This window comes from Erpetoichthys calabaricus, chromosome 8 (genome assembly GCF_900747795.2).
Source record: "Erpetoichthys calabaricus chromosome 8, fErpCal1.3, whole genome shotgun sequence".
Lineage (NCBI taxonomy): Eukaryota > Metazoa > Chordata > Cladistia > Polypteriformes > Polypteridae > Erpetoichthys > Erpetoichthys calabaricus.
Window position 1 is genome coordinate 102,184,476 of NC_041401.2, and position 22,734 is coordinate 102,207,209.

The following is a 22,734-nucleotide window of genomic DNA, read 5'->3' on the forward strand; positions in this document are numbered from 1 at the left end:
GAATAAATTAAGTGCTTTCCCTGAAAGGGTTAAGAGTCAAATTAAGTGCTTTCCCTGAAAGGGTTAAGAGTCTACAATGATATTGCAAACGACTCACTCTTTGGAAAAACTAGTGTTTAAAATCTCCATCAGAATGCCTGCGTTTACATAACATTGTTGCACTATTCTCAGCAGGCAAGACGGCAGCCTCAACTACCTGAAGCACGTAGTTTGTTGCAACTGTCCCAGTAGCCTGGATAATGGTGGCACAGTCAGAACCCAGGCACCAAAGCAATTAGATGAGTTTGTCTTATTGAAACACATAAAAACACATTACATCTGTGAAGAATAGGTTTATTGCTTATTATTGGTTGCATAAAAAGAATGCTACAGATCTCCTTCTTGTGATCCATGGTACACTTCCAGTAATCAGCCCCCTTCTCTCCAGCGGTTTTGGCCATCATCTTATACATTCCTCTTTCTCATTTCCATTTCTGTCTTTATGCATGTTGTGTGTGTGTGTGAGGACTTTGCTTTGTTCAGTGCTCTATGTCTTTGTTTCACCACATTTGGTTTTAAACTGCATCTTGTTGGTGCTGAGTGGACTCACTCACAACCTGAAAGAAGAAACACATTTCATGCATCAGTTCAAAGCTAGCAGGTGGATGTCCTATAAATAAATAAATAAATAATTGTGGTCATTGCTAGTGAACTGCAGAAACTTTTCATAAAGCGTTTAGTGTGACTGAAATCTAAACTCACAACCAGCAACTAAGTGATGTGCACAGTTCTGCAGGCTGCAGTGAGCAGTATAAGAACAAAACCAAGTGTAGGGCGCAAGAATGAGGTTATGTGAACTTGCAAAGGCCCTAGAGCCTGTAAGCAGTGTTGATGTGACCAAGTCACTGGGCAGCTCTGAGGCCAACCCAGTCTCACTTGTTAGCACTCATCCAAAATAAGCACCAAATAAAGTGCAGGATTGCACTATCTCACTTACGCTGGCCAGTAGCCTCAGGTTCAATTAAAGCACATCCTGCTTTGAAACAAATAAAAAAAATGTCATTTAGTATTTAAGGGAGAAAAAAAAACAAAAAATGGATGGTTAGAGTAACAATCAGGAGAGACACTAAAAAAAAAAAAATATGATAATGAGGCAGTTTGAGAACATGGCCAGGGGTAAGGAAGCAGACTATAGTTACAGTCAGAAAGAGCAGTAAAAGAAAGCAGAGCATTGGAATATAGGCTGAATAAGGCAGACGGGAAGGAAGAAATAACTGGAGACTACAAGTGAAAGAAAAAAGGACAAAAAATGATTTTGGAGTTAATGCTTCATATAAAAAAAATACAAAGGGTGGGAGCTGAATATAAGACAGAGCAGAGCGTCAAAGAACAAAGAAGGCAGCGGGGGTGGTGAGAAACATAAGGAGGTGTAATAAAAGAAAAATGTGGTGAAAGAAGCCCACGGCAGGTTAAAGAGGAGGGAATGGAAAGAGAAGAGAAAGAAGTGATAGAAAAAGAAGGAAAAAATGAAGTTAATAAGAGAAGGCACCCCACCGTGCACAAAACACTGGACTGAGGCCTTCTATGACCCCACTGCCAATAGTGTAAAACAACCCTTAATCTGATTATCAAATTCAGTCTCCTAGTGAAGCCTTAAACTTTAATAAAGGAGCTATTGGAATGGGGACATCACACCTTGTGAAGCTCTAGTGGGTCGCTGATGGGAAGAAGCTCCAAATTTTGAGGTTGGATGCCACTTGATTAAAAAAAAAATCTCAAGATAGCATATTGGATACAAAAAACTTTCCATTTCTAATATTCAGTGTTTACAAGCAGTTAAGCCGGTCTCAGTGACCCACAAATTTTGTGATTATTGCTTCTGCAGATCACCTATTTTAATAAATTTTAATTTTTCATGTGTTAATTTTCTAAGCCCACTTGCTCCAATATATAAAGGGTACCAGAGCGTACAGTATGCAGTATTAAGTGCAAGGCAAGAGCCACCTGTGGATGAGGTAAGATAATAATGTATTTGTAGATGATACTTTATTATAAGGGTCTTCGCATAAAACATGAAAGTACCTATTGTCATTGTCATTTCTGTCTTTCTGCATTAAACAACTCGGCTCCAAGTTGACCGATCTGTTGAAATGTAATGCACTTATCCTTCAAGAAAATTTGTCAAGAAAGTTCAGTTTTCATTGAGATGTTTAAAATAGAGCATGCTGTACAAACTGTTGACATTTCTCAAACTCCCGTATCAATAGGTGCTTCTAACAGCAAACCAAATCCCCCAGTATAGGTTATTGAAATGGCGGAGACATAGATTTTAACTTTCCATCGAGTGTTTGTTTAAAAATTTGTATATTTAATAAATATGAACTACAGTTAGCCCTGCACAACTAACAACAGGACATCAATCAAAGCAGTTTTTACATCATTTCAGTTGCAAATTGCTGTCTATGAAAGCTCTTTCCGCTACGACAAGCATAATTGGGATCAACTTTTAACACACGATACCATAAAAATTCTGTTAATTGTTTTATGTAATCTACTAATACATGCAATTACATTATATATCACTTATTAATATAACAGTTAAAAAAAGTTTAATAAAAACTGTTTTTGAGTAGGTAAATAAATAAAAATGAAACAAATGTTCCAACTTCCAAAAGAGTTTAAGTCCCCAAATCAGTCAGTCGTTTTCTACCCTGCTTAGTCCTAAACAGGGTTGCGGAGGTCTGCTACAGCATATCCCACCTAGCATGCACCTACATCTTTTTGGAACTTGCTTTATTTTTAATTGCTTCTTATAAATGAATTATTATCACTTTCCAAAAACATCTAGAGTTCCAAAAGTCATTTTTGGCAGCAGCTGTTGCAATTCTGGCAACTTGACTTAATGCCAATCTGTTCAAGAGGAGTATAATTTATGGCAAGCTAAATTAGAATCAACAAATAACTTAGCACACACATCTCTGGGATGTGGGAGGAGAACTTACTTAAACACGGAGAGAATGTGCAACCGCCACAGAAACAGTCCCTAGAACTTTGAGGCAATCCTGATAACCAATGCACCATTGTACTGTCGAAATCATATCTGTCGGACCACTTCTTTTAATCAATAAATATGTTTTTGGGTGAGACAGTGGTCCCTACTTCTGGTTAAAAAACACCAGGGTGCTGGGTCAGATTCCCAGCCTAATTACCGAGTGCACATCCCAGAGATGTGCATGTTGAGTTTACAGGCCCAGTTGCAAGGAGTGTGGGTGTGTGGCTGAGTGTGCCCTATAATGTTCTGGTGTTGCATCCAGACTTGGTTCCTGAAATGATTCCCCACTGAAATCAGGTTCAAAACATGAATAAATGAATAGAGCAAATAGATTAAATGAAATCTAAAATTACTTATCTCTAAATGTATTTGTATTACTCTTTACAGGCTGAATTTGTAAAAAAATAAGTTAAAATACTATTTCTTCTATTTCTTAAATATAGGGATACAATAATCAATCAACAGAGTTGTTGGCCAGGAAAAACATTGTGTGGGTAAGGGTCATACAATAACGTATTTGCACCAGCAGGTGGCACTAAAGGCCAATTCTGTAAAAATAAAAAAATCAGCCTTGTAATAAGCTTCAGTATAACAATATGATACATATGCTCCTATAGATGAGAAAATGATCAAATTTAACCAAGTCTGCCTAAAATAATTTATCTGATTGGCTCTCTTAAAGATCAGCTGAAGTGAACTTGAAAAAATGCAGTGGTCACCAAAATGAGGACAGTGCTGGGATATTTCTACTGGAACACTCACTGACCTCCCCATCGCGGGTCTCGATGGTCTTGATGAGTACTGTCTTCTTGGTGTGGACCTGCTGCTCAGGACTGGTCTCTATTTATATACAGAAAAAAAAGTGACACAAGGTCAGCATACAGAATTTACAACAGTAGAATTGAGCAAAAACTACTGCTGCCCAGTAATGATACATTTCAAATGCCAGAATGATTCTCAAAGTTCTAACCTGTGTTTAATGTAGAACAGGAGAGAAAAAGTGAATAGAAAGTTCACTCTAGCACAAGTATTTAAAGCCCCTCCAGCAGCTGTGGAGTCTGAAGCACGCTGGACACAATGTATTACCCAGCTTGTTAGACAAAGTATCTTAGCCTTAGGTTTTGTTAATTTTATACTGGCCATGCCCCATGCTGTTGCATTGTTCTGAATTTCAAGGATACAAGTGCTCAATGGAGATAACCAGCCAGGACTCGCTACCCCATAGAAATGAACATGGAGTTGCTCATTACGTTTTGTTTTTAAATAATTTAATCCATTTGATTCTGTGACGAAGACTTTATGGGAAAATGCATTTTGATTAACACAGGGATACTAAAACAGACTCTTCATCACATCATTATTGGTAAATTGTCTTTTTCACTTTATGTGCTGACTTCAAACTCAAAAAGTGAGCCCAGTTAAATGCTGACCGTGCACACTCTGATTTAGTATAATTTGATATAAATTCCAGAGGATATACCCCCTACAAGTGGTTGACTGTGAAGAAATTGCTGCCACACCAAACTGCATTAGTGATCTCAATTATAATAAAATCTGGATGAATACAATCAACTATGTGCTCTTTTCTGGTGAGGAAGTGCAATACTAAAAAACTCAAGGCAGGGGTCACCCTAGGAGCTGGATTGTGGCAGGACTGTGTGTGCTCTTAAGGATAGCCAGGGGTTGGAGACAGGGGATGGTTAATATTTCACTATCAGACATTTTAGGAAAACAATCACCTGGCATGATTCCCTGCCTAAGCCTTGAAAATCTAGCAACAGTATTTTTGAATTATCAAGTGAATGTCTAACATTTTACATTTACATTTACACTGAAAAAGAGCAACAGTTGCAAGGTCTGAAGTAACGTTTTGTGCAGAAAAAAGGTGTTAGGTTTAGGTCTTGTTGGCTTGGTCCCTATGGGATCAAAAAAGGATGGTGGGCCATTTTAAATGTACATGGTCTAGAGTACAGCCCTTAATAATGGTGCTAAAGTTAAGCAAAATCTACCAGGCAGTCTCCAACCAAGAGAATGGTTTCAGTAAAAAGCTACAGCTACTGTGAACATCACATTAAGCATGGCATGGAATTGAGACCCCACCCAGCATCTATCTCATCAAAGATACCAATTACATATGAAGAGCCCTAACATTCAAGGAGGCACTCTTCTGATGGTAGAACTGACCTCTGAAAGTCAGGCTGGCGAAGGGCTGCACAGGAATGGTAATCCTGGAAGAAACAAATAGACGGACAGTCATGAAAATCTGTTTTTATGCAAAGCAGTGTAAAAGCTAACAAAATGCACCCTAAACCCCAAGCCACAAGTTCAAGTTGCACCACCAGCTGAGCTGAGGCAAGTCATGTAAATGTTTAATCCATATTGTACAGCTCATATCAAATGCTTTCACATGGCATGAAATTTGCTATAAAACTATAATTTATTTTCTTTTACATTTAAAAACACAGAAAAGATAGACTACATTAAATAATGTCTACAGAAACAGGAGAGGGATTATATAAAATAAAGACTAACCAGTAAAAACATTAAAGGCATTATATGAAACAGAAAAGGAGTTGTAGCATTTTTTTTTCTGGGGTGACTTCTCTAGACAGTAATTCTAACCTGCTCTCCTCTCCTTCCAGCAGTTTCCTGTAGGTGGCGATCTCCACATCTAGTGCCATCTTCACATTGAGGAGGTCCTGGTATTCACGCAGGTGACGGGCCATTTCATCTTTCAAACTGACAATCTCTGCCTCCAGACGACTAATGGAGTCCTGGTAGCCACCTGCCTCAGCACCAAAGCGTTCCTCAAGCTCTCTCATCTGACGCATCAAGGAATCATTCTGTGAAAGAAAGTAGACAACATATTTAGGGGTAACAAAAACAATCCAGATCTCCTTTTATCATATCTTTTAGGAAATGCTAGGCCTGAACTGGCATGAGAGCTACTATATTGCAATAGGCTAAGTACTTCTGCTCACGGTGCAGGAGAGTGTCAACATGTATATTGATTAGCATGTGCAAGTAAGAATTTACAACAATTTCATTGTACAACATGGACCCTATGAACGTGATGATTCAAGTCCTGCTCCCAGCCCCCAGGACTCTGCAGACATCCATGCTATCTTTATTTCTTGACCTGCTTTGTTGACCACTGTACATATACAGAACACCCTGGAGACCAAAGAACTGAAAGCCACCTGACATCAGCCTTTCTGAAGCCTTCAGGTATAGACGGGAACAAATGGTATTTATGAAAAACTAACTCTCCGCTTTACTATAGACACCAACAATGTTCGCTTGCCTGTTTTTTCAGTTAGGCAGTCCCAAGCCCAACTAAAGCTTACTGCTGTGCATTTTTAATAACTTAATTCACTTGTTCTAGGGCCAGTCTAGTTTTCAATAAAATATTTTGGATACATTAGAATAGGAAAAAACAAGCTTAATAACATATGATTGTCGTAAAAATTGCAACTGTGCATTGAGGGAATTGATAATTAGATGCATTTTCAGACCACCCTTCAGAGGAAGCAGTCGGACACACAAGTATAGGTGCTACAAAGCCTGATAAGCACGCTGTGGAGTAGTCCCAATTGCGCCCTCAACTATCATGGGTGCTCTACTTCAAATTAGGCTACTTTTATATCATTATGGTGTATGTGTCCAATTACATTGTGTTCACCTTGTAGTATAAATTGCTTTGTAAGCTATTTTCTATCGTTATGAAAAGTGCTATACAAAACATAGCCTGATTAATTTAAAATTGACATGACTTACAGTGCCCTTCAGGGAATCGATCTCGCAGGTGTATGACTGAATCTGGTGACGGTACTCCATCATCTCTTGCTTGGCCTGACGCAGAGCATCATTGTTTTTAGAGGCTGCTTGTGTAAGGTCTGACACCTGAGGTAAGAAGAATATCCAGGTTAGTGGCATGTGTCCTGAAGTCTCTGTATGGTCATGTGACACCGGGAGATGATCTTTAGTACAAACACTCCTATACCTTTGATTTGTACCACTCTTCTGCCTCCTGGATGTTCTTGGCGGCTATGTTCTCATACTGGGCACGGATGTCCCGGAGAGCTGCAGTTAAATCTGGCTTGGATGTGTCCATCTCAACCTGTACATGGGTCTCCTGAAGCTGAGCCTGCAGCTCCCGGATTTCCTGCAAGGTATATAAAACAAAATGGATGAATATGACTAATGCTTCTAGTTGCAGTTAAACCCTCCGTTCAGGTATGGGAATGGCCAGTAATCCACTCAAATGTACCACTGTTGCTTTAACACCAGGATCTGGGGGGACCAAGATGACCCATTGTTTAACAAACACACCAATGATTTCATGGCTACCTTATTTTTCACTACCACTGGATGTCTGAAGCTGATAAACACACTTGTGCTTTTCCCATTATAAGCCAGAACCAAAAAGAATGTGTTATTTGTACTTTAGTTACATGAAGCACAACTTATGGAAATACAGTATATGGACGTGTCACGTTACTAAAAACAGAAAATAAGAATCACAATAACTGGCAAACACACAACAGTGCATTATAAAACGGTTTTACAGAAAGTACATAATGTCCTATAAGCAGCAGTTCTGCAGAGGCCAAAGCGACACACACGGCCGCCAACCCGGTTCAAAGACTGTTTTACCCTCGAGGACGAAAGCTTACGAGGTATCGGGCAGTGTGACGTCGGACCTCCCAGGAAATCACACAAGTGAGGTCCGTTCAGCAGCTGAGGAAGGGGGCGGCGCTGTGACCGATGAGTGACATAAAAAGGGACCAAGACAGCTACCTGGCAGACCCCGAACCCCCAAAACCCCCTACCCTATGTTGGACTGCGCATAACGCTCAAAGCCTTTTTCATCCCTGGCGGTGTCGTCTTCCCTGGCCATTCACGGGAGATCAAGGCTGTAGTTTAACAAATAATAAAGCAATCACTAGTAATTACTGGTGTCTTGTTAGGAGTCTTCCTTACCTTCGGGTTGTTACAATATTTGTCTTTACAGTTCTACGGATAAAAGACTTTGCTCCCTGCTACGTTAACGTATAGTGACCATATCTATGCTTCGACCTGTCTTATGATCCGCGTAACAACATGGATTGAAACGAATAAGCGGTCCCAACATCACCCTGGCCACGTCAATGTGTCTTTAGGTAAGATGAACGTCGCTCGTACGAAGAAGACACCAGCATAGTCGTTAAATTGCATACGCGGTTTGTGGAATAAAGGAAATAAAACGTGTTGATCGTTGCTACTGGGCAATAGAGACAAGAGCGTTGAACCCAACACCGATGATAACGATCTCGATAAGCCGTGGTGACGTCACGTCACGTAGGCGACACTCAAAACGTAGAAAAGCGTTTTGGCGCCATTTTTAAACACTCGCGCTGGCTATATTGTGTGCAGTAAGTTCGTGTGCCAAAATGAAATTAAAACTTAACGGGACAACAGTCGGAGTGCAATGAAAACTTCACGTGGAGGAAAATGTCGTTCTTTGCCTGGAAAGGCGTCAAGTGAAAAAAACATAAAAAGAAATAAACACTCGCCATCGCAATAACTGCTTTCCTGCCTTACACGTAGGTAAGTAGCCATAGCTCCGTGGTTACGTTTCTACCTGTACAAATGATGCCCCCGTTAAAGCTGCTGCTTATAATAGGAAAGCACTGAACAGTTTAGACCGAGATAATGTCTTTTCTGACGCAGTCCACCACGCCTCCCTCAGCTGTTCCCTTCTCAGCCTCGCATGCTTCGGATGCCTAGTGTAGGTGGAAGGGCAGTTTATGATCCAAAATATCAATATGCTGTAAAATAAAGCGTGGCTGGCCACCAATCCTATTATTCGTTGTCAAAGTTTAGAAATATGCATCGCCTTGATTCAGATTGTCTCGATACTGGCTTATATGCAGTTGTCAGTCGAACAACGAAGTAATCAAAACGGCAGCTTTGAATAGGAGCAGAGCAAGACGAATCTCCTCCTTTAACAAGTCAAAGGCTAACTCATGTAAGGGCCATATTGATAGAATCGGCCTGTCGTCTCCTTTAAAAACAATGCGCGAAGGTTTCCCGGTCCTGACGCTGAGTCAGCCACATACCCACCTCTTCGTGGATCTTCTTCAAGAAAGCAATCTCCTCCTGAAGGGACTCGATCCGCCTCTCCAGGTCAATACGGGCCAGTGTGGCGGCGTCCACATCCTGTCAATCAGAAAACACCGTTAACGGCTTTATGAACACCTTTATATACTGTAAGTGCTCGGCTAAACCGCTCAGATAAAAACTATATAACGTGCCTCTAAATTTAGATTAATCCAGCAGGACACCTCAACACTAATAGCAGTTCAGATGAGCTAGATCTCGTTCATTTTGCATGAATAACATAAATTTGCACGAATTCATCTATCCATCATCCACAACCTAATGGCTAATGTATTGAATTTTAAGGCATAACAGTACCAGTTTCAGTATCCATCCCTGACTCACTTTGTGACCATTAGTAATTCACTTGTCCTGTCTGTTGTGCAAATGTTAAAAATTGGGCTATAAATCCATAACTGTAAAACACACTGTAGTAATGTTTACTACAAACACAGTATGTAAAAAAGAAAACAAAGAATGTCATTATTCTGAAACTGATTTATTCATTACTGTTTTGCCGAGTGTTGGTTCAGGCAGCAATTGGTGCAAGGCAGGAATGAACCCTGCATGGGGAGGTCATTCCTTCACAGAGCACACCCACTCACACTCTCACAGTCACAGTGGGACAGTTTAGAATTGCCTCTCAATTGAAGAGCCACAGCAACACAGGGAGAACATGAAGACCAGAGATGGAGGGCATCTCAGTGGTGACTCAAACTGGGTCCTACAGTTGTAAGGCAGCAACCCTACACACTCTGCCATGCCCTCTAAGAAAAATGTGAACTCCTGACTCTGTCACATGAAGCAAACTACAGGTAGAAATTATTTCCAAAAAGCAAACCAAAGTAATATAATATTGTAAAATTTGCTTTATCCAATTCAGGGTCATGGCAGTCCAAGGCATATTCTGATTGCATTACAACTAAGGCAAGAATCAACCTCAGACTGGGTACTAGTGTATCACAAAACACAGGAACCAAGTAGTTAAAAAAAATAAATATAAACTCAGAGAATCTTGGCATCATAATCTACATTTTATAGAAAAAAGGTCTGGAGTAAAGTTTTATTCTCATAACAGTCCTGTGTTTTTATATTCCTCTGTGGTGAGCACAGTGTTGTAATGAACAGCAATGTTGTCAGACAGCTTAAGGGATCCATCTGTGTGCAGTTTGCCTGCTTTTCCTGTGTTCAACGGGCATTTTTTCAAAGCTCCAATTTATGCCCAGATTCAAAAGACATGCATATAATGATACCTGGTGAGTCTGAATGTAAGTGTGTGCATGAGTGGACTGGCTTCCTGTCTGTGTTTGGTTCCTGCCTTGTGCTCCATGCAGCTGGGGATGGCTTCAGCTCACTTCAACCCTGTAAAGGCTAAAAATGCATTCTGAAAATGTATGGATGAATGTTTTTTGGTAATTGACATGTCAGTATTATGTAACGGCTTTAGTAGTGCCTCCCTACTTCCTGCACATTTGGAACGCAGGAAACAAACTCCAGTCTGTGTTGGTCTTAGAGTCTCAAACTGAGGCAGGTCTTTGGTCCAGAAAACTGCACCTAGTTAAGAGCAGAAATGTGAGCCAATATAAACTGTGTCATAGGAAATGGAACTCATTCACACTTGGTCACAAAGAAATCTGAGCTCAAAAGGAATCAGTTCCAGGAAATGCAGCCCACTTGGGTCATCTGAAAGATATATTTGAAGAGTGCTTAAAATTACCTTCAGCTATCATAGCAATAAATGAGGACTTTGTTGGTCTTCTACAGGTTGAAAAATTCATGTCAATCCACAACCCTAACCCCAAAGCCCCACTTGATGAGGTAAGTCAAGAACTCACCGCTCTAAATGCTGCCAGGTTGTTCTCAGCATCTTCCTTTTGGTGAATTTCTTCTTGCAGCCTAAAAAGAGAAAACAGTTGTGAACATTATTTTTCATTTTATTTGGTGAGAAAGGCTTTTGCTCAGGGTTTCCTAGTGTGAATGTGTTTTTAACCAGCAACTCATAGTAATGAGCTGAATGACTTCCGGCCTGTCGCTCTGATGTCACATGTGATGAAGACCATGGAGCGGCTGCTGCTTCACCACCTGAAGCCACAGGTCCGCCACGCCCTCGAACCTCTGCAGTTCGCATACCAGGAGAAGGTGGGAGCGGAGGATGTCATCATCTATATGCTACACCGATCCCTCTCCCACTTGGACAGAGGCAGTGGTGCTGTAAGAATTACATTTCTGGACTTCTCTAGTGCCTTCAACACCATCCAACCTCTGCTCCTTAGGGACAAGCTGACAGAGATGGGAGTAGATTCATGCCTGGTGGCATGGATCATGGACTATCTTACAGACAGACCTCAGTAGGTGCGTGTCAGGAACTGCAGGTCTGACATTGTGGTCAGCAGCACAGGAGTGCCGCAGGGGACTGTGCTTTCTCCGCTCCTGTTCAGCCTATATACATCGGACTTCCAATACAACTCGGAGTCCTGCCACGTGCAAAAGTTCGCTGACGACACTGCTATCGTGGGCTGCATCAGGAATGGACAGGAGGAGGAGTATAGGAACCTAATCAAGGACTTTGTTAAATGGTGCGACTCAAACCACCTACAACTGAACACCAGCAAAACCAAGGAGCTGGTGGTGGATTTTAGGAGGACCAGGCCCCTCATGGACCCCGTGAGCATCAGAGGTGACTGTGTGCAGAGGGTGCAGACCTATAAATACATGGGAGTGCAGCTGAATGATAAATTGGACTGGACTGCCAATACTGATGCTCTGTGCAAGAGAGGACAGAGCCGACTATACTTCCTTAGAAGGCTGGCGACCTTCAACATCTGCAATAAGATGCTTCAGAAGTTCTGTCAGATGGTTGTGGCGAGCGCCCTCTTCTACGCGGTGGTATGCTGGGGAGGCAGCATAAAGAAGAGGGACACCTCATTCCTAGACAAACTGGTAAGGAAGGCAGGCTCTATTGTAGGCACGGAGCTGGACAGTTTGACATCCGTGGCAGAGCGACGGGCGCTGAGCAGGCTCCTGTCAATCATGGAGAATCCACTGCATCCACTGAACAGTATCATCTCCAGATAGAGGAGCAGCTTCAGCGACACACTGGTGTCACTAACCTGCTCCACTGACAGACTGAGGAGATCGTTCCTCCCCCACACTACGTGACTCTTCAATTCCACCCGGGTGGGTAAAAGTTAACATTATACAATCTTATTGTCTGTTATACCTGCATTTTTATCACTCTTTCATTTAATATTGTGTTTTATCAGTATGCTGCTGCTGGAGTATGTGAATTTCCCCTTGGGATTAATAAAGTATCTATCTATCTATCTATCTATCTATCTATCTATCTATCTATCTATCTATCTATCTATCTATCTATCTATCTAATGTGTTCGATAACTGGCTTTTAGCAACTGATAGGCAAATGTTGTGTGCATGCTGTGTGTATCAAATGAGTCTCAAAACATCGAATTATATATGACAGGTGATATTAAAGGATTGCAGGACTTTTCAGGACAGGAGACTGGCCAAAACATGCCATAGTGGAAAGGGCATTAGCAATGTCCATACATGTGTCAGTACCAGTGTGATTGATGTACCATCACTTAGGGACACCGGGCCCGTTACTGTTTGGAGAAGCCATTGAAGTAAATGTTCCAGGAAGTACAGACTGAAATATTACTTAAATAAATAAAACAATCCTGGTCTAGTATTTTACTTATTATATTAAAGAGACCACTTTAAAGTTACCTTTCCCGTTATGTTTGGATCGGGGCACCTGGGGCCACCAGTGAGTTTTAAGAGCACAGGCTCAGGTTCCAGTGGGCATTCCTGGTGCTGGACATGGCATAGCATGCCTGACTAGAAGTGATTTGTGAACTGTACATAACTTCATTGAGCTTGAAGTCAGGCAGAGATGTGGTGGCAAGAGTTTCACCAGCAGGAGGAAGAGAAGCCAGATGAGGCAAAAAAGGTATAGGAGGTTGATATAAGAAGTGATTAGTGTAGTGTATGGGTGGACAAGTGCTTTATGAACACTACATAATAGCTTTAGGGAAAGATACTGTTAAGGTAGCCCAATTGGGCAGCAGGTTGTTGGTTATTCATACTGTACATTGGTTCAGTGCTTACTCCTTGTGCTCAATTGTGTATCTTTATTTTTTTTATAATAAAACCAAATGTTTTGTACTTTTTGGTATTCTTTGACCTTATGTAGTCCTTAGATAAGAAAGACTAAAGATGTCCCTTTCTGGCCACAGGAGGCTTAAAACACAGGCATGTTCACGTATCATCATATACATAAATGCCAGTTGGTCAAGACAATTCTGCCCTTGCTCACTGTCATGTAAGAAGAGTGGAGACCTGCAATGGTGTATGTGCCCTTGGATCAGAGTGGCTTGCATTTTCCAAAGGGGAACGTTGGTGTGATATTAAAAAGGTTGGGAATGGCAGTATTGAATTTTAACAAAGTGATCAATGATAGTATCTATACCATACAATATCATGCCATTTCCTAAGCCTGCTTACTTCTGAGCAGGGTCACAGGGTGCTGGAGATTATCCCAGCAAGCATAGGGCTTAAGACAGGAACAATCCCTGGACATGTCACCAGTCCATCAAAGGGCAACACACTCACGCACAGACACTACAATCCCCCAGGGCCAATTTAACATTGTCAATCTTCCAAACCATTCAGGATAATTTCTAAATTTAGAAAAGCTCATAGTGACAAAAGGAAAGAATTCTAGTTTTAGCCAGTGTGACAAAGAAACGGATTGAGCACTGTCCTGTTAACTTTCCACTGTAATAAATCTCTGAAAGTGAATAGCCTCCCACCTTAACTGACAATTGGTCAGCAGATTGAATTTAGGTGGCATGGTGGTGTAGAACTTAGTGTTGCTACCTAAGAAATTCAGTGTCGTATGTTTGAATCCCGTTTGTGGTGCACTTGGTTTTTGTCCCTGTGGATTTCGCCCATTCTGCATGTGTTTCTATGGGCTTTTTTCTTTGTGCCCCAATGTTTTGCTCCCACATCCCAAAGGTGATTCTGACTGCCTAGTAGTAAACTGGGGTTCTGCCCAGGACTGGTTTTTGGAGTTGGAGAAGGTTCATAAAATCCACAGAACCCTAAATTGGATTAATCAGGTTTGAGAATTTAATAATTATGGATTTATTTAAAAAAGAAACAATTCTTTTTCAAATTGAGCATCACTACGTAACCTTTTTCTTACTGCTGTATCTTCCATTTGACATACAGTATGTTCTAGCAGGTTGATATATTTCAAGGCAGGAGAGGGTACGATGGAAATTGGTTCAGCTCTACTACATGTAGGTGCTTCCACATGTAAATAAACCCAACTGCCCACCAGACCCATGGGGGTCATCTTTTAATGCCAAAATTGGAAAATGAATTAGGAACCACTACTTTTTTTAGTATACCAAGGTGAGGACCCTGTATTTTTTCTCTGCATCCCACAGTGATAAGGCCTATATTTCTGCTCCCCATTCCCCTCTGTGTGGAAGTTAATAATTCTTTTCTATGTCTTTTGGTGAGAGATCCTGAATTTCTATTCTGTACTCCATGGTGAGAAGGTCTGCACCTCTCTGCCCATCAAGTTGGAAATTTGGAACACTTTTTTGGATGAGACAGTTTTGGCACTTGATGATCTGCACAGACTGAGATGTGTGCTTTTATCAGGCATCCTGTGGCTTCCTGCTTCCTTTTATAGAAGTTCTTAGAAAGTCTCCCTGTCGCAGGAGCAGTGAGATCAGCTCACAAGACAGAAAGCAGCAACAGGCCATCTTCTTTATTCCTTATTAGGAAGTGGCCTTAACTTCCGATATGTCTGTGACAGCTGTAACAATGGAGTGTTGACACCCTCCTAGACAGAGATGATGTTGCACAGAGTCCAGGATTCCAGGTTCACATTTCCCAATGTACTTTAAAGGCATCACATTTACCTGGCCAAACATTTATATCCCCAAATGAGCTTGTGTGTAACTGGAATCATGTATATAGCATTTTCTAGGTACAGATGTAACCTTTCACGGTAAAAAGCATGTTCTGTTTTCAGTAGCAGTGCTCAATTGAGGAAAGGCACTTCAAGCTTGTGCTTCTTACAGAAAGTGACACTCAGTGTGTCTTGAGGGCAATGCTGCCTCATTTCATTACCCCTTCTTTCCAATATGTAATCCTCCCAGTCATATGGAGTAGTTCAATTCTATCTTCAGTGTTGTGGCATCCTATCGTTTTCATCAGACCCTCGCATGATTTAAATTAGTTTTACAAGCTTACAATGCATGTGGTGGTTAGCATTGCTGTTTCATGGATCCAAATCCTACACCCATTGATTTTTCTGTTTGCATGTTCTCCCTGTGACTGTGTGGATGTTTATTATAGGAAAACTAGTTTCCCCGTCATATCTCAAAGATGTACAAGTTAGGTTAACTGGCATGTCCAAATGAGTCCTGTAGGTGTGTGAGAGACGGTTCTACGACAGATTGTCATGTCTTTCCAGAATTAGTTTCTTTTTTATGTTCAGTGCTCCTGTAGTAGCTCGAACTCCTTGTGTCCCTGATTTTGATTTTGTATTTTACAAACAAGAAACTTGAATATATCATCTTTCTATAGTGAACGCCAGACCAAGGCGCTTTACAAGTACAGAACTTTAGTTTACCTACAGTGGGAGCAAAGGTAAATTAAACAACAAAGTGGGAGTAGCATGATGAATGAATGGCAGGAAGTGAACTATCAACCTTATTACTGACACACTAACAGCCACTTTAGAAGAGCCTACTATTTGCCAAATATTCCTATTATGTCTCCACCTCAACTACTGGATTGCTGACGGCTTAGGCTGAGAGTGAGATGTATGCTTAAATACTCACTGTTACCAAAATTGCTGACATTTGCAGGTAGTGCACAATTTAGGCCGCAGCTGACCGTTTTTAAAGATTAGTTGCAATTATTCACTATGTTTGCCTCTTTTGATGCATATTCTCTTCACCTCAGAGCAAATATGATCATTGTCAGCAAGTTGTTCACAGAGCCAGAAATATTAAAAATGAAGGGCGATGTGAATTCACTTTAATCTTCTTTTAAAGGTGACCCTAGTTTGATATGTTCAGTAGAGCTTTGGTCGACATACAAGCCAGAAGAGACCAGCAAGGTAAAATCCAAGATATTCTAATATCTCGTAAAGACCCTGAGGTTCGTCAGAGTCTCTACTTAATAACTTGGTAGTTTGTTCCAGATTCCCATGACCTTTCTGGTGAAGAAGTGGTTTCTATTTTTGGCTTGAATACATATCCTGTAATTTCTACAAATTCCCCACCCTCATAGTCCTCAAGTAGCTAAATGAATTGTAATGGAATAGTTTTACTAATATGCTTTGTTCTCATTGTGGCAATGCTCCCTGGTATCATTCTCAAGTGAATTTGATCCATCTGCCCACACTTTTTTCATGTCAATTTGTTAATGCACCTTCTATTACTCAGACCTAATATCCGTTGTGATTTTTTGTTCCAACTTTCCAGAAGGCTGCCTTCATGGAAGCCGTGAGCCTGTCTAAACATTCATCTCTGATGTTGCACTCCTTCTGAGCATCAATTTCAGTGCAGTATCTTCCACTCAGTTTGTGTGTATCTTGGTATTAATTCCAAGACTATCCCACTGTTACTCATCAGTTCTTCACTACTGCAGGACTAACAGCTGTTCTGGTAGCCCTGACAAAGTTTGCCTCACTCTCTTGGGATTGTTGTGCTTGGCAGCTCCCTGCCTTTTTAAATGCCTTATTAGAATATAGTCCTAAAAGTTCATCCATCCATTTTTGATCTGAAGCCACAGGCTTTCTCAGCAGCAATTTATGCAACTGTAAGACATTGACTTATTCCAGAAGACCTTCTGGTAAGACTAGAAAATAAAGACTCCAGGCTTTTCTGTAATCTGTTGTTTATTGTTGCACTCAGGAGGGATTCCTTTAGTATTCCTTCTGATCATCTGTTTCAAAAGTAGCTGTTAGAGGTGACAGACGGAGGCGTGTTCAGACAATTTTTAAGATATTAGCCCAATACAATTTGTCTGTTCTTGCGCACCTAACATGTCTGATTCTAGATGAATCGGTATAGGTTTCTCAGCAAATATTTTCACATCTGCCTGAGGTGGAGCTTGATAAGTGCAGCAAGTGATGTACAGACTATTGTTAAATAACTTTTAATCTATTTATGTCCAGTATAGCTTCTAGGACACTTGTTCACAGACTTCGACATAGCAAAGAGTCACTTGTACATAATGAAAGTATACACACACACAAACCAGATCAACCCAGACCACCCTCCTCATGCATCAAATCAAAAAATCCCTGACAAGCTGAGTTTATCAAGCATAGTCTTTGGATACTCATGCTACTGTATGTTCATGTTTTTATTTTGGTAGACAAGAAATGCCAAAAGCCATAGCTCAAGTGACATTTTGCAATCTACTGACTCATGTCTTTAAATGCATCAGTGTTGCTGGGGATTGGATAGTCAGTCTCGAACTCAGTAGCTATTCATTCCTGAACTAGTATCTTGTTGGCTTTGTCCAAATTTGCCATGTACTTGAAATGTTCCGAATAGCTCTGTTTCAGCTGCAAAGGCTATGTGCTTCAATTGAGCAAAATATGTGGCCCATTACTTAGGACTTCTTAATACTAACAGTTCAGTCTCCAGTTGAGTAAATTAGTCTGCCAGTGTTGAAAATGTATGTGTGTGTCTGTGTGTGTGATTACTGTGTACATGTATAAAACAACTGTACCTTAGCTCTGTACTTGTAAAGCACATTCCTCACTTTAGAAATGTGGCATTATAAAATACATTTTGTTGGAATGATGGCTACCAATTACTTTTTTGTGATTAATTTTTGTATTTGAATTTAGCAAAAAACAAATTGTTGAAAGGACATTTTCATAGAGCAACGTGAAAGAGAACACCCCCCTCCCCAAAAGCACCCAGTTTTTAATTTTAAAATTGTATGTTTGAGTTGTGATTTTATTTTGGGTTTTTTTCTCACCTTACTGGAGTTTTTTGTTTTTGTATTTTTCCTGTCTCCCTGGCCATCTGACCTTATCATCGGACTGTCATTTAGAAACTTACAAAAAGCAATTCTATATTTAAGGACTCCACTTCTCTTAAATATATATTTTTCTTATGTAAGTGTGCATTTTTTATTTATATTTTGTTTACTATTTGTTCATTATTATTCTTATCTAAATTTAATTTGTTTTTCTTTGCATGTAACTTCTTTGAAATGTTATGAGCACTCTGAGCTACATCCTTTGTATGAAAATCCATCCATCCATTTTCCAACCCGCTGAAGCCTAACACAGGGTCACGGGGATCTGCTGGAGCCAATCCCAGCCAACACAGGGCACAAGGCAGGAACCAATCCCGGGCAGGGTGCCAACCCACCGCAGTTGTATGAAAATGTGTTATAGAAATATATGTTGTTGCTGTGATCACAGGCAAGCAGAAGTTCATAACTGAAGCAATCCTAGTGACAGATTATGTTGTCATACTGATGAACTAGATGTGCTAATAATGGACCTGCCTATTTGTTGAGTCTCAAGGTTTGCAGGAATGGTTCCATTTCTTTCAGCAGTTCAACATCATCATCATCATCAAATATGTGAAAGTCTGGATATTCAAAATTTATCTTCATATATACAGTGTTTAAGACTGGGCCACACTAGATTGTTAAGTTTAATATTAGGCCTTAATGCAGCTGAAAGTTTAGGGGCCAGTAACTAAAATGAAATCTACAATAAATGTTTAGAGCCTAAACTAGAAAGTATTTTCTTAAGCCAGCAGAAAACTCTGTATATATTGGCTCTAAAAAGTGACACCTGTTATCTGGCTTTCAGCATGTATACTTCTGACACAAGGCTACACTGATAAGGCACAAGTAGGGTAAAACTGGTTGGTAGCAAATAATGTCAGCATTTAAAGTATGATGATAATGTGCTAATGGCATAACAAATTAATGATAGCTTTAAACATGTGTACAAAGTACAGCAGGGATCTCAAACTCCATTCCTGGAGGGCCACAGTGACTGCAGGTTTTCATTCTAACCCTTTTCTTAATTAGTGATCTGTTTTTGTTGCTAATTACAGGTAATTTCTTTTGAATTAGTTTTAATTGACTTGCTCTTGAAGACTCAGACCCAATAATTGTTTGTTTTTCCTTAATAGCTGCCAAACAGTAATGAGATACAAAATTAACCAAAACATGACCAGCAAACTGTGGCCATCATACAGTATCTGAAAATAAAAAGGGTGGAGGTCTCAGGAATGTAGATTTGCTCAGATCCCCAAATCATTTTAACAGTGGTTGGAGTTTGAGGACCTGACTTAATTGGTCTTCTGTTGGCTCACTCACATCATATTTAATTTCTGTTTAAGAAAAGAAGTGAAGCAATTCAGAGGAACAATGAAGAAATTCCAATTATAAATCTTAAAAAACAAGTCAATTAAAATGAATTTAAAAGAATTAGCACCGAAAACAGGTCACTAATTAAGAAACGTTAGAATGAAAACCTGCAGCCACTGTGGCCCTCCAGGACTAGAGTTTGAGATCCCTGGAGTACAGCAACATTCTCACTTGCATGTCTGAGAATGCAACATGTCAGAGAAAGCCATTGAAATGTATCACTCTGGCTCACTAACAGACTCTAACTCACTTTTTTTGTATACATTTCTAACCCACACACAGACTGATAGATACAAAGGAGTTGCACCTGACTCTAAGGTGGTTTATGGACATAACTCCAGCAACAGTGTATACAGTAGTTAGAGTCCTGACATTAAATTTCTCTGTATGTCTCTAACCAGTCTTTATAGATAAATATGTACCGTATATACTCACGTATAAGTCGGGTCTTGAAACCCGAAACATCAATCATAAAATCAGACCCCGACTTATATGCCCGTTCAAGAATGCAACACTTGATTTTTTTTTTTTTTTACATCTTCTTGCCTCCTCCAATCTCACATCAGTTTCTCAGACGCATCAAATTTTGTTGCAGCAGCGCAGTTACCAATTTCTTTTGCTACTTCAATAAATGTTTCATTTAAAACCAGCTTCATATTTTCTTCTGATCGAATACTCCATCGTAGATAAGGGATGCTATTACAATAAATGAGGTGTATGAGGGTGTGAGATACAAAAAACACAAATCAGTTCAAACGTTGCTTCGGAGTAGTCTAGATAGATAGATAGATAGATAGATAGATAGATAGATAGATAGATAGATAGATAGATAGATAGATAGATAGATAGATAGATAGATAGATAGATAGATAGATAGATAGATAGATACTTTATTAATCCCAATGGGAAATTCACAAGTCTGGGTATTACCGTGTGGTCACATAGGCACAATAGAGAGAGAGAGAGAGAGAGGTTAGGAGCTCACGCTGATACAGTGCATTGCCGCACCCACATAGAAAAAAAAGGCTGTGTGCTCCATGGTTACTCTCTCAGGTGGGCGTTAGCAAATCATAATCTCTTGGACCAATAGCGTGAGTTTTCCGCATTTCGACTTATACGACCGACATTATAAAATACCAGAAATTATACAGTAAAATCAAGTCCCGACTTATCTGCGAGTATATACGGTATATCAATTTTTGTCTTACTCCATCCATTGCAGATGAATTGACATTGGTGTCGATGACCTCTTCCAGTTAAATTGCTATATATGTCTAATTAAACCTTACAGATTTTTATATTTGTATCTAAAAAGTTCATGTAAGTGAATAGAATTCTATATTTACTTATAAGTAACATTTACAGATTTTGCTGTACTGTATGTGTCAAACCAGCAGTTAGGCCCAGGCATCTCACACCTTTGGGCTTCAAAAACTACAAAATTTGAAAGACTTCATAAAATTAAAATTTTCTTCAGCACCTTTATCATTGCAAATTCAAACAGCCACCCATGCATTGAATAAAAAACACTGAAATACTGTCATAATAAGCAAAATCTTCTAATGGCATTAAATGACATTCTCAGCAATATGAATTCCAAGGGAAGTGTCAGGCAGTTATTTGAAAGAAAGTGGCAAGAGCAAGCAACTCTGGTATCCTGGGCTACAGGTCAAAACTACCCCATCCAAACAGCTCCCCTCTAACAGTTCTGTCAAGAATTGTAATAAATTTAAATTAGCTTAATATTCATTGTACTGACACTTAACTAGAATGACAGAGGTTGGGCTAATTTTGTAGGCCACACAGTGGCAGTGTTCATTTTATGTTGGAGGGTGCAGGGGTCTGACAGAAGGGCAGATCACGAACAGCTGCAGCTTTTTTTGCAGTTACACACTTGTGACTTACTGTACTTAGAGTGTTGACCTCTGAAACTGTTTAAAAGTGTCCACAATCACCTGTCAGTCCTTCACAGGGATTTCAGATGTCACATGTGTTTAACTGGCTGGCGCTGGCCAGTTGGCAAGTCAGGAGAAAGATATGGCTCACTGCTCTACACAGAAACAATATGCCATTAACTACTTTTTAAATAGACATCAAGATGTTTTTCCCCTGTCCCCTGTTAAAGTTCACAGAAGTATAAATCTCATCTGGAAACATGGTTATACCCCAAACCACAGGAATTTCCAGTGTTATCTGTCATATTCTATAGCTTCTTACCTCTGTTTCAGCTTCTGTAAGTCATCAGCCAGGTTGTCTCTCTCAACCTCGACCCGTGCCTTTTGGTTGGTCACAATATCCGCTTGCCTGCGGAGTTCCCGCATTTCCTCTTCATATAACTCAGACACACGAGTGGGCTCCCGACCTCGAAGCTTCTCAATCTCCACAACCAGAGTTTGATTCTGCTGTTCCAGGAAGCGCACCTTCTCTATGTAGCTGGCAAAACGGTCATTCAGGTGCTGTAGCTCAGCCTTTTCATTTGTGCGGGTTTGAAGAAACTCCTGATTCATGGCATCAGCTAGACTAAAATCCAGGGTCTCCCCAGCATAGGCTCGTACTGGGGCCATTCGAGTGGTCCGGATGGTGGAGAAGCCAGGAGAGCTCTTGGTTACTTGATAGATCCTGGATGAGGAGGCCAAGGTGTTGGAGGAGCCTCGGCCAGAGTAGGAAGCTCTAGAAACTTGTGGAGAGGCTCCCCCTCCAAAGGTCCGTCTATAAGAGGAGACCCTCTGGCTGGAAGAAAAAGTGTGGCTCATTGTGGTGAATGGTGGATAGGGAATTCTTGCAACTAGTGAAATGCAAGGGGAATGAGGGCTGCCACTTGAGGTACTGGCTATTTGTAAGCAGTGTGATGTCAGCTGGAGGCACACAGCCCTCTTTGACATAGCTGCAGGCTGTAAGGTCCTAGTGCCCATCCAGTAAGCTGAAGTGCATCTGGGGCGGAGACTTGTGGGAGTGCTGGGGTATATGGAAGTGGGCAGATCTAGAGTAAACTAGGAAGACAGGACAATGACCTAGAGATCAGATGTGTATAGACTATGAGACAATGAACAAATCTAGAAGAGCTCCTACAAGCTACATATTCAGCTGCATGAAAAGCACCA

General features: G+C 40.5%; 1 protein-coding gene across 3 annotated transcripts; it reads right to left on the reverse strand.

The window, feature by feature from the left end:
* Window positions 1-317: 317 nt before the first annotated feature.
* Window positions 318-22,449, reverse strand: LOC114655903 (desmin-like). Of its 3 annotated transcripts, none has more exons than XM_028807194.2 (10): window positions 21,851-22,449; window positions 11,008-11,068; window positions 9,137-9,232; window positions 7,035-7,196; window positions 6,809-6,934; window positions 5,654-5,874; window positions 5,216-5,259; window positions 3,798-3,871; window positions 977-1,012; window positions 318-596 (listed from the first exon to the last, which is right to left on the reverse strand). In XM_028807194.2, the coding sequence occupies exons 1-9, from the start codon at window positions 22,384-22,386 to the stop codon at window positions 1,001-1,003; spliced, it is 1,332 nt and encodes a 443-aa protein (XP_028663027.1). In that variant the 5' UTR covers window positions 22,387-22,449; the 3' UTR covers window positions 318-596; window positions 977-1,000. The 3 variants fall into 3 exon arrangements, with proteins under 3 accessions (XP_028663027.1, XP_028663026.1, XP_028663025.1); XM_028807193.2 differs by having other exon boundaries at window positions 977-1,015; XM_028807192.2 differs by lacking the exon at window positions 977-1,012.
* Between the last annotated feature and the right edge of the window lie 285 nt (window positions 22,450-22,734).

What these genes read in the sequence shown, in the direction of transcription:
- LOC114655903 (XM_028807192.2), bottom strand. Translation starts at nt 22,386, where the DNA reads ATGAGCCACACTTTTTCTTCCAGCCAGAGGGTCTCCTCTTATAGACGG. An exon ending in AAGAGTGGTACAAATCAAAG is followed by an intron (nt 6,935 to 7,034) that starts GTATAGGAGTGT and finishes TTCTTACCTCAG; the next exon opens with GTGTCAGACCTTACACAAGC. An exon ending in TCGAGACCCGCGATGGGGAG is followed by an intron (nt 597 to 3,797) that starts GTCAGTGAGTGT and finishes TTCTTCTTTCAG; the next exon opens with GTTGTGAGTGAGTCCACTCA.